We start from the raw sequence: 12428 nt of genomic DNA, 5'->3' as shown, positions 1-12428 counted from the left end.
TATGGATAGCTCAATCTATACCACTTCGTATTATTACTTTGAGTTATACATTTGACAATTTGGAAAAAATTGGCTTTCTGGCCGAGCTTCAAGTACAATATAATGCATTGCATGCAATTGAATCACAATAATATCATATATATTATGAGTCGCAGCAAATAGGACAACGAACCAAGCCGTTTTCGTTGCACTCGGGGCATTTTCTGAGCTGCCCTTCGTCCTCGTCGAACAGTTTCCGGCTGCCGTCGCAATTGGAGCAAGGGATGAACCGCACGTCGCCGCAGCATTGACACACGTACCCGGGCGGCCTTGTCATCAGGCCTCTCAGCAATCTAACGAGCTCCCCTGTTTCGTTCAATTGCCTGATCACTTCCGCGCCGCCGATGTGCTTCCCCTTGATGAAGATCTGCGGCAAGGTCGGATTCTTCTCGCCCAGCACGTTCTGCAGCTCCTTCTTGTACGCGTTGTCCATTGAAATGTCTCTCTCGTCTAAATTCACTCTGAATCCCTTCACGATCATCCGCGCCGTGTAACAGTCCTCGAACGTCCTCCGGATTCCGCGGAGGCTCGTGAAGTAAATTACCACTCTGTCCTCGGTCCCTGGTAACCGCCATGGAGAATCCACTAGATCGGAGCTCAATAAGGAGGATTTGCCGGATCGGGGCGGGGTTTTCACCGGGGACCACGGCAACACCGTGGATCGAGAAACGGGCGACCCGCTAGGGTTCCGAGCCTCGAATATGGAGCGAAGCCTCCGAACATTATTGCCTTTCAAAGGAGGATCCGCCGTGGACATGGACACCACCTGGTAACCTTGCACCTTTTTAAACTGCTCGTATGAGGGCTTTGTCGGGGATTCAGACGGATCGCCGCCGCCGCCGCGATCTTTCCCTTTTCTTATTGCGCTCTCAGGCGATCCATCTTCCCTACTAGCCATCAAATATGAAACACAGAATTATCGAAAATTCCTGATCCGATCTGATCTTTCCCTTTTCTGTATGTATAAACAGTTGCGGAATCAAGATCCAAACGATCTATAGATTTTCCGGCGAACCTCCGGGAGTTTTTCTTCAATTCTTTTTGGAATTTTCTATAATTCTATGTTTGTAATTTGATGGCCGGTAAAAGGAGGATGGATCATTACACTCCTTGAAAACTGTAAAATCGGCAAGAATCAGAAAGAAATGTGTACATTGTGGGGCGACCATTTTTGGCCGTTAAAACTGAATTTTTGTTTACCCGCGTTTTTTTCTTAGAATGCAGCGGTGCTACTTTAAACGCCTAGTGTTGATTGTTGAAGCGGACGGGGTTTGAATAAATCGCGAACAATTGGTATAATTTGAGTCTGTCATTTTCTATTGGTTTATATTATAATCATTCCTTGTTCAATAATATAAATCGGGTATGACTTGATTCAATGCCATTATTTTATGCATTATGTATCACTTACTTATGTCGAATTAATTTCAAACAATAAAGTTAGTTTTTATGTATTAATTAAGTATTTCTAACTTACGTTGAATTAATTCTAAGCCGTAAAGTCCCCGTTCAAAAGTCGTTGCATGAGGCAAATCGCGAGTCACTCCATTAGTCCCCACAGTCGTTGGAGGAAATCGTGAGTCAATCCATCTGATTGGGGTAAAAGGCCAACTGGTTTCCGTGAAACTAGTTGGCCAAACTGGTTTCACGGAGACCAGTCGTGGGCGACTGGTTTGGGAACCAGCCGACAGACTGGTTTCGGAATCCAGTCGCCGTCGACTGGCGATTGCTTGTCTACTTGAAGCGGTCGATTGCTTGTCTACTTGAAGTGGAAGGAGGCGGAAGGAGATGTAGAATTGTTAAGCCAAGCAACTTCCGGAAAATGACTTCCCCTCAAAAAAAGGGGAAGTCATTTTCCGTAAAATTGGACTCATTTTCCATTGACCAAAAGCTAATTTCCATTGACTCTATTTTCCCCTCCTTCTCAAACACCAGAAACCCGGAAAATAATTTCTGGAAATCATTTTTTGGGTTTCCAAACACATCCTAATAGACTAAAATTGTCATAATTATAAGATTAAGATTCGATCTAAATTTATCTTCAATTAAATCTTGAAAAGGAGTCAAATCAACTTACTCGTGGTAAAAAAAAAAAAAAAAAGATAATTAAAAAAATAAATTTTTTTTTTTGAATACTAAAATTAAACCTTCTCGTACTTTGTATGTAACCCCGGCCCAAATGAGTTAATCTTTCTGTATGTTACGTTAATCAAAATAAGCAGAATTTGCGCGCAATTCAAAGACTCAATTACAGTTTTAAAAAATATATATATTATCAGATATATAGATCTTAAAAAAGATTATGAAATAAATAAAAGATCGGCTTCCTTGATTATCGTCACCTAACACCTACTCCTATCCATACATAGTAGATCATCATCTGATATCTCCCTCTCCCTATATATATAACCATCCTCATCTTCACATACTTGTATTCATCATCTCTTTCATTCGTATATAGAAAAGAAAAAGACATCAAAGAATGGCAGTGTTTTGCATAGCCAAAGTGATATGGGCTGGTCTCCGGTGGTGGGTTGCCATGTTGCTCCTCTACGCCGCAGATGTCGCCTCCGACCGGTCTGGCCAGCTCTCTACCATTGTGTTTCCGTTACACCCTACCGCACACCTAACTATTTGACGCTCTTTTTGAAGGTCTAGACTAAATTCCTTATGTGCACATAAAGAGTAGGATTTGATAGGTGGACTGATTATGTTACTTGTAATTTACTTTCACAGGGACTCTAGAAGCAAAATTCGGTGGGATTAGAATTAGTTCTTTTCTAGTTAGGAGTCTTCTATTGCTTGTATTGTTGTAGTGGACATATCCCGGCCTCCTCATTATATGCATGGTGTTGTACAAGTATATTTTGAGAGTTGAGGTTAGAAATATTTTGATAGTGTTTGAAAACTATTTAAGTGATTATTGTTGAGGAGTTGAGGATGGATGGTAATTTCATTTATTATTACTATTTTTTTTTAATTCATCCTTAATAATGAAGAAGATCAGATGATGAGTGATGTATTATGGTGAAATAATAATGGTTGTTCCATAACTCCTTCCTTCTTCTTGGTGGATGGAGTAATTAGACCATCTCCAATAGACACGGTAAACATCAAAACACCAAAAAAAAAAATGGCGCAGAGGTGCTCTAATGGGCAATGCATACCAAATTGGTGTAGTTTGTTTATTCCCAAACTACCCTTAGTTTTAATACATTTGTATATTTTGTTAAATTGTTAAATATAAATTTTATATTATTAAAAATAAATTATATCATTTGAAAGATCTCATCAAGACGATTAAAACAACTAATATTGAACATAAAATAATTAAAAATAATATTATATAAAGTATAAATTTAACAAAATTAAATCTAAAATTACTTTATATTATTTGTATTATAGTTATATTTTATATTAAAATATTTAAAGATAATACAAAAAGTCTTAATTTATGAGAAAACAAATTATTTTAGTGAAAAATAAAATTTGGTGTAATGGGTTGAAGATGAAAAAAATTTGGTGTAAGAATATGTTGGGAATATTTCTTTTGGTGTAAAATTTAGTGAAAAATTTGGTTTTGCGGGTTGGAGATGATATTAATCATCATGGTGGAATAAAATAATAATGGGTCATACTTGTGTGAGACCGTTATTCGTGAGACGGATCGGGTCGGGTCAAAGCACCATGCAAATGTCATACTTATATGTGCAAATATCATACTTGCTCAAATATAACAGTAATCAAAAATACAATTTTTGCTACTTATAAGATAAAAAGTAATACATTTTTCATGTTGACAAGTGCCCCTTACTTATAAGGGCAAATATAACACTTTTGAGGAAAAATGTAATACTTTTAAATCTAAATGTAAAAGTATTGTATTTTCCCTTTAAAAGTATTACCATTTATCCTAATAAATAACAAAAATTTTATTCATGATTAGTATTATATTTAAGCACATAAATATGACATTTGTGCATATAAGTATTACACTTGCATTTTTATCCGACCCGTCTCACGGTGAGACGGTTTTACACAAGTTTTTGCCTATAATACAATGGACCCCCTTCATTATAGGATAATGACTTGACATTCATGACGATTCATTGTAGGATAGTGGCAAACTGGCAATATAATTCATGAAGACTTGTGAAAATTTATGCCTCCATTTGGGCGGCTATTTATAATTATTCTTCAACAATTATTTTAATGATACTGTACTGTTTTCTTCCACATACTAGATTATTATGACCGAATTAATCTCGAGGACCAACAAACTACTAATAAAAAAAAATATATTGTTAGAACTCTTGGTGTATTATAGTTATGGTCTATCTATAACTCTTTTGTTTGTATTTATTCCTAGTTGTAATCCTGAACGTTTTGGTCAACCAATAATACAATCCTAATCAAGAGTTGGGTATGTATAAAGATTCATGGAGGAAATTTGAAATTTTTTTTACAAAATGACCAATATATCATTTAATAATTTACAAATTCAAAATAAATTGTTAATATTAACAAAATCTTTAATTAATGGATTGAAACTACCACATTCAAAATAATTAAAGGGAGAAATGTGTGTAGAGTAATAATTCATGGACCGAGTGTACAATTTAGGTATAAATAATAGACTAAAATTATTACCCTTTTCAAAAAGAAAAAAAAAAAACTACTCAAACTAATGTGTCTATTATTTCATTATTCTCTCTCCATATACTAGTATTTTTCACCCGTGCGATGCACGAAATGGATTTGTTATAATATATTAAGAATATTTAGTTTGATTTATAATTATATAAATTATAACATCAAATATTATATAGTGCAATTGAAGAAATGTTTTGGATCGATTATGTTTTATGATGTTATCCTTTTTGAATTCCAGCAAATAATTGCTTAATTAATAGCTAACGTGTAGATGTACGCATGCGGTGCTGAAACTTTAGAGATTTTATATATCATTGTTTAAGATTTTTATAAATTATGCAAATATATTCGTTCTCTAGTAACTTAGTTATAGGAATCAATTGTTATTCTAACTCATATGTATGAAAGATAGATATATTTTTGTGTAGATATATAGCAAATTTGGCGTCTTGAAAAAAACATAATATCACCGGTTGTATTTACACATTATTGAAAATCTCTTTGTAGACAACATTGGTAGTAGCAACACAATCTTGTCCATCATCGCCTACAACTAATTAACACTTTCAAGCTATCAGGATGGGTGACTTGGGACAAAGCCATGTACAATTGACCATGATTAAAAACTAGTTTTTTCAGCAAAAACCCAACGTGAGTTAGTGTTCGGCCCTGACTTTTGTTGACAGTCATGGCATATGCAAGCATCAATGAGAATTATTTATGCTGGAACTTGAAGGGCAATCTCGTATCAGAAATAGTGAGAGATATTCGAGGGACACTGCAGGCACGAATGTCGTTCAGAAAATTGGTTGGCCTTGCGAGTTGAGTTATGCGAAATTTTCGTAGCATCAACCATTAGGCATTTTTTTTTTTTTTTTTTTTTTGTTACGAATAGGAATTGTATTACCATATTTTACAATATTACAAAAACCTTAATAGTATAGGAGTGCGAGTTGAGTTATGCGAAATTTTCGTAACATCAATCATTGGGCATGTTTTTTTGTTTTGTTTTTTTTTTTTTTGTTACGAATATGAATTGTATTACCATATTTTACAATATTACACAAACCTTAATAGTATAGGAGTGTTTTGGACGGGAAGTTAAAGTTGAGGATATTGTTTTTATGAATAGTATAGATTATATTGCAGAGAAATATATGTACTGTATTATTACAGTTAGTAATTTTAATATAGAATTGTATTACGAATAGGAATGTACGTAGGTAAGAATATATTTTATTTCGAATTGTATTATCATATTTTAATGTGCAATTGTATTACGAATAGGAATTCTATTACCATATTTTACAATACTACGCAAACATTAATAGTATAGAAGTGCTTTAGGCGGGAAGTTAAAGTTGAGGATATTGTTTTTATTAATATATATATATATATATATATATATATATATATATATATATATATAGTATAGATTCTGTATATTCTACCGAGATATTATTGATCTTTATCATCAAACTATAAAAATCAAAACCCAATTCAACACATAAATTTGTTATTGAAAAAAAAATAAAGGATAGTATCTTAAGTAGATTTTTTTTTTTCATATGATATTTGATATCATAATTATAAGATTAATCTAGATTCGATCTAAATTTATCTTCAATTTGAAAAGGAATCAAATATCATAATTATAAGATTAATCTAGATTCGATCTAAATTTATCTTCAATTTGGAAAGGAATCAAATAAACCTCCGCTTACTTTGTAAAAGATTATGAAATAAATATAATAATTGATTTGCTTGATGCATTTGACCAAAATTAAACCTTCCATAGGTTCATAATCAGTTGATGAGAACAATATTTCAAGTAAAAACTCGAAAATAAATTCAAACTATTGATCTAATAGTTCTTATATAATTAGGATTCCTTCTCCTACTAGGTATATAACCCCGGCGTAAATGAGTTAATCTTTCTGTATGTTAGTTAATCAAAATAAGTAGAATTTGCGCGCAATTCAAAGACTCAATTACAGTTAAAATATATTATCAGATATATGGATCTTAAAAAGATTATGAAATAAATAAAAGATCGGCTTGCTTGATTATGGTCACCTAACACCTACTCCTATCCATATATAGTAGATCATCATCTGATATCTATATATAAAACCATCCTCATCCGATCTTCACATACAACTTGTATTCATCTCTTTCATTCATCGTATATAGAAACGACAATAATTCTGGGCTTGAGGATCGACGACAAAACATCATAGAATGGCAGTGGCATGGAACACAGTGTTTTGCATAGCCAAAGTGATATGGTCTGGTCTCCGGTGGTGGGTTGCCATGTTGCTCCTCTACGCCGCAGATGTCGCCTCCGACCCGTTTGGGCAGCTCTACCATTCTGCTGACGTTTACACCCACCACCCTAGCGCACATCTTATTATTTGACGACCTTTTGGATCGGAAGGTCTGAACTAGATTCCTTATGCACATGAAGATTAAGATTTGACCGATGAACTGATTATGCAATTTACAATTTACTCCTGCAGTGACTCTAGAAGTAAAATCCTGTGAGGTTAGAATTAGTTCTGTTCTAACTAGGAGTCTTGCATTGCTTGTATTGTTGTATTGGACATATCCCTCCTCATTATATGGTGTTGTACAAGTATATTTAGAGAGTTCAGGATAGAGATATTTTAGTAGTGTTCATGGTTGTAGTAGACTAGCAACTAGCACCTAAGCCGTCTAGGCGGCGACCTATACAAACAACAAATTAATTCATGTGTGTGGTGTATGTCATATTATATATATATATATATATATATATATATATATATATATATATATATATATATATATATATTACTTCTATAAATAAATAAATTTAAATATATATAAATATAATAATAATTTAACAAGGCAGACTCGCTCGAGTTAACTCGGCTAACTCTATCGTGGTGAGCGAGTTTAACTCGGCTAACTCTATCGTGGTGGACGAGTTAACTCGGCTAACTCTATCGTGGTAAACTCGGCTAACTCTATCGTGGTGAGCGAGTTTAACTCGGCTAACTCTATCGTGGTGGACGAGTTAACTCGGCTAACTCTATCGTGGTAAACTCGGCTAACTCTATCGTGGTGAGCGAGTTTAACTCGGCTAACTCTATCGTGGTGGACGAGTTAACTCGGCTAACTCTATCGTGGTAAACTCGGCTAACTCTATCGTGGTGAGCGAGTTTAACTCGGCTAACTCTATCGTGGTGGACGAGTTAACTCGGTCAAATTTGACTCAGTCAGCCGCCAACTCGACCCAGTCGGTCGAGTTAGGCCCTAGGCGGATGTCTAGGGAGCCATTCGCCTCGATTTCGGAGCGCCTAGCTCCTAGGCGGGTGCCTAGGCGGCCAGGCGGAGATTTAGTGTTTGAAATCTATGTGAGTGACTATTGTTGAGGAGTCGAGGATGGATGGTAATGTCATTTATTATTACTATTTTTTAATTCATCTTTGATAATGAAGTCTTTATATAGTAGAAGATCGACCAGATGATGAGTGATGTCTTGATGGTGAAATAATGCTTGTTCCATATTTGAGTAATTATATAATGGATGGAGTAATTAGTCATCATGGTGGAATTAATAATATAATGGTCCCCATTCATTATAGGATAATGACTTGATGTTCATGACGATTCATTGTAGGATAGTGGCAAACTGCCCAGGACCTTATAGTCCAGTGGCATCAAACCCTTCCCTTTATACGGGAGGTGGTGGGTTCGAGATACTGTATTGTAATAGAGTTAGTAGTATTCAAAAAAAACGAAAATGTATGCCTCCATTTGGGCGGCTATGGAGATTGGAAAGCCAGACATAGAATGACTACATGGAATTAGGAAAGTAGCCAAAACATGCATTCCGGTAGGAATTAACCACTGTGTAGTATTTTAGGCATATCTTTACCTACAATGGTCAAATTGAGATGATTCCAGTTGGAATTGCCGTTGAAGAATAAAGAATGAAAATTAATAATTTAGATTCGTTTGATTTTCAAATTAATTATTTGTATTTTTAAAAATTAGATATTTTGTTTTTTTTTATTATAATGAAATGCTTGAAAATTGGTTATTTTTACTTAAATTGATTATCTGTTTAAAATCTTGTATTATAAATTATTTTATTTTTTAAACTTAAAATCCGTCATTCGATCAACATCCAATCCACTAAATTTGCTAATAGCGGATCAGATTGGATCCGCACCCTTTGCGGATGCAGATGTGGATGAGATTTTTTCAAATTCGTCTTTAGCGAATTGGATGCAGATTCTCCACAAATCCGCTTCGCGCTCACCCCTACTTGCCACGTTCTTAAAAACCCCTTTCTCCCTCAAGATAATCGACCATGAACAACAATTTTATATTAAAAAAAGAAAAGAAAAGAAAATGGCAGATTTAGTCGATTAGTTATACATAAATTGTACACTTAGTCCATTAATTATTACTACGTATCATATACACATTTTGTCTCCTTTAATTATGTTGAAAGTGACAGTTTCAATCCATTATTTATAGATTTTGTTAATATTAACAATTTATTTTATATTTCCAAATAATTAAAGAACATATTGGTCATTTCATAAAGTTTTCTCAAATTCTTTCCATGAATCTTCATATATACGCTACTCTTACTGCAAAAATAACATTCCAAGTTGCACAAAATAATAGTCTAAGTTGTACTTGTTTAATAGACACCAAAACAACCAAAAACATCACTAGGTTACACAAAATACAACCTAATTTGCAAATGGTTTAATATGGAAAAAATTTAAAACAAAAAACAAAAACAAAAACAAAAACAAACAAACAAACTTGATCTAAATACATAGCACATCCTTTCAATTATTTTGCTTTTTAAATTTAGAATATATGGTTCTGCTATTAGTCCCCTTTTCTTTGAGGTGGCTGACTAATAAGAAATGTTGGAGGCTAAATCTTCCAGAGTGTATTGGTTACTAATCGGTGGAGTCTAGATAATTACTCTGTATATGTCTTTTTTTTCATTATTTGCTTCATCTAATAAGCAATAAAGATACACTACAAGAAAAATCACGAATCGCGACGGAAATATTCCATCGCGAAACAGTAAAATTCCATCACGAATCACGTTTTGCGACGGAATTCGTTCTGTCATCTATCCGCTTGTCGTATTTAGGGGTGAAAATAGGCTAGGCCGAGCCGAGCTTTAGAAATTTAGGCCTGGGCCTGCTATGAAAATCTAAAGCCTGAGCCTGTATGTAGGCTTTTTTTTAGGCTCAAGCCTGAGCCTACAGTTGGCCTAGCCTCGCCTGAAGCCTTTTTACATATAGGCTTTTAAAAAGGTTTCAAAATTGATCATAAATAGGCTTTGAGCCTATTTAAGGCCTCCATTTTTAAGTCTTTTAAAGTATATCTGTAAAAAATTTACAAATTACCTAAGTTCAATTGTATTATTATTTTTTATCCTATATAATATCATAAATAATAAACAATCAACTCACATAATTAAGTTGCGATATTTCATTAAATATTATGAAAGTAAGAACAGTTAATAAAATAATTAAACAATAAGAATACATACAACATAATTAGCAGCAATGTTTATAGTTGAACCATAATTTAGAATGAGATTTTGAAGGTGGGGGGTTAAGAGTTTGGTAATTATATATACTTGGGATTGTATTGTAAATATATACATACATACATATATATATATATATATAGGCCAGGCATGTAGGCTTGAAGATTAAGCCTGGTATATATAGGCCTGGTCTGTTTTAGCTTAATAGGCTTTTAAAATTGGCTCAAGCCTGGCCTTTATGCTAAACGAGCTAGGCCTAACTAGGCTTTAATTAGGCCTGAACATAGGCCACTACAAGGGGCCTGGCTTATTCCCACCCCTAGTCGTATTTTTGTATGCGACGGAACAATTCCGTCGCAAAATATGGCGACGGAATTGGAGTCGCAAATTTGCAACGGAATTTTTTCCGTCGCAATTCGGTCGCATTTTTACAACGGAAATTATTCTAATGCTAATTCCGTCGCCATTTTGGAAACGATTGTTCCGTCGCCATATTTTTTTTTCCGTTGCAATTTGACAATGAAATTAATTTCAGTCGCATTTAGTGCAACAAATATTCCATCGCGATTCTGTCGCATTTTTTAATTATTTTTTTTTAATTTTATTCATAATTATTATTTTTGAATAGTAATGTAAGCTTTTAAAATACTAATGTAAAACTACAATGACATACTAAAACACAATTAATTCTAAAAACTAACATAATTAAAAACATTATCAATCTACATTAAATTCAAGTAATAATTCATCATCAATCCACATTTAGTAACTAAAATAATCAATTCAAGTCTAAACAACAATACAATAGTCGTCGCGAATAACAATCAACATTAAGACTCAATTGGTTTGGAATGGAAGTGATGATGAAGTATCCGCTCTCCCGCCATCAATAGCATCAAGTTGTTGCATAAGGAGAATAGTAGCCTTAAAATGCATGAACTGAATATGAAGTTCACACCTTAGCTGCTAGAAAATTGCTGCTGGTGACACTGACACCATCATACCAGCAACTATTGTCTCCATGTCGACGGACACCACTCAAGGAAGGTCTAAGTGACAACTTTGCCTCTAACAGTATGCGAATTCTGCCAGAAGCATCCATTGCTGCCTCGAGGAAATCATAACCTGTTCACTTAGCTTCCTGCTATAAAATTCACAAACTCCTGAGAATTCTAATTTAAAATGAGGAACAAGACTAAACTGGAACTACATAATGTTTGCAAGAATTGCAATTCTGCTAGCTCCTTAGAGTCCATAAAACCTAAAGTGAAATCACAAAAAGGTTTCCACAAGAACACTTAATAATCTACCTTTAAAAGAATCTCCCATCCCTCTGCCCCACCAAAGAAAAATCACAAGGTAAGCAACAAGTCAAGTAAATAATTTTTAAGAGAAGCAAATAAAAATTTTCTATACACTAAATCTAAAGCATATCACTTAACTAATAAATCTAAAGTATATACTTATCTCATCCACCAAGCTTCCACTAAATCTAAAAATCATGTCATGATGATATGGTGAAAAAAGGATTCGATCTCCAACAAAATACAATAATACACAAAAATATTATTTATATTATTTTAAAATATCAATCTACTACATTCATCACCTTTTGTATAAACCTCTACACACAATCAATTAACATATTAAAATAATAAATTGCATATATATTACCCCCATTAAGGTATGAATTCAATGAGATATCAAAAATTGTAATTTACAAACAACAAATGAAACATTCTAATAAACTAACATATTAAACTTATAATTCGGTGTATCTTTAATTCTAAGTAATCTCCTATTTGTCATTTTTGCTTCTTAGAGTCCTACTCAATCAAGAGAAACAAGTATTTAGCAAGAGTTTTGTGATAAGAGTAGCGTATATATGAAGATTCATAGAGAAAATTTAGAAATTTTTTACAAAATGACCAATATATCCATTAATAATTTAAAAATTCAAAATAATTTGTTAATGTTGACAAAATCTTTAATTAATAGATTCAAACTACCACTTTCAACATAATTAAATGGGGGAATGTGTACATGGTAATAATTCATGGACTGAGTGTACAATTTAGGTATAACCATATAACTAATAGATGAATAAATTAAAATTGTCATTTTCCTAAAAAATAAAAAATAAAAAAAAACTCAAACTAAT

At 33.5% G+C, this 12428-nt stretch overlaps 1 protein-coding gene across 1 annotated transcript; it reads right to left on the bottom strand.

The window, feature by feature from the left end:
• On the bottom strand, window positions 1–1329 carry LOC116029140 (uncharacterized protein At3g28850-like). Its single transcript, XM_031271043.1, has one exon. It carries the CDS (start codon window positions 935–937, stop codon window positions 143–145), a length of 795 nt encoding a protein of 264 aa, XP_031126903.1. The 5' UTR covers window positions 938–1329; the 3' UTR covers window positions 1–142.
• Window positions 1330–12428: the final 11099 nt, after the last annotated feature.

The sequence above is a fragment of the Ipomoea triloba genome, chromosome 9, assembly GCF_003576645.1.
Source record: "Ipomoea triloba cultivar NCNSP0323 chromosome 9, ASM357664v1".
NCBI classification, from domain to species: domain Eukaryota; kingdom Viridiplantae; phylum Streptophyta; class Magnoliopsida; order Solanales; family Convolvulaceae; genus Ipomoea; species Ipomoea triloba.
This window is presented reverse-complemented; position numbering and strand designations above follow the sequence as displayed.

Bases quoted from the DNA above. Each gene is read 5' to 3' on its own strand.
- LOC116029140 (XM_031271043.1), bottom strand. From the start codon at position 937: ATGGCTAGTAGGGAAGATGGATCGCCTGAGAGCGCAATAAGAAAAGGG.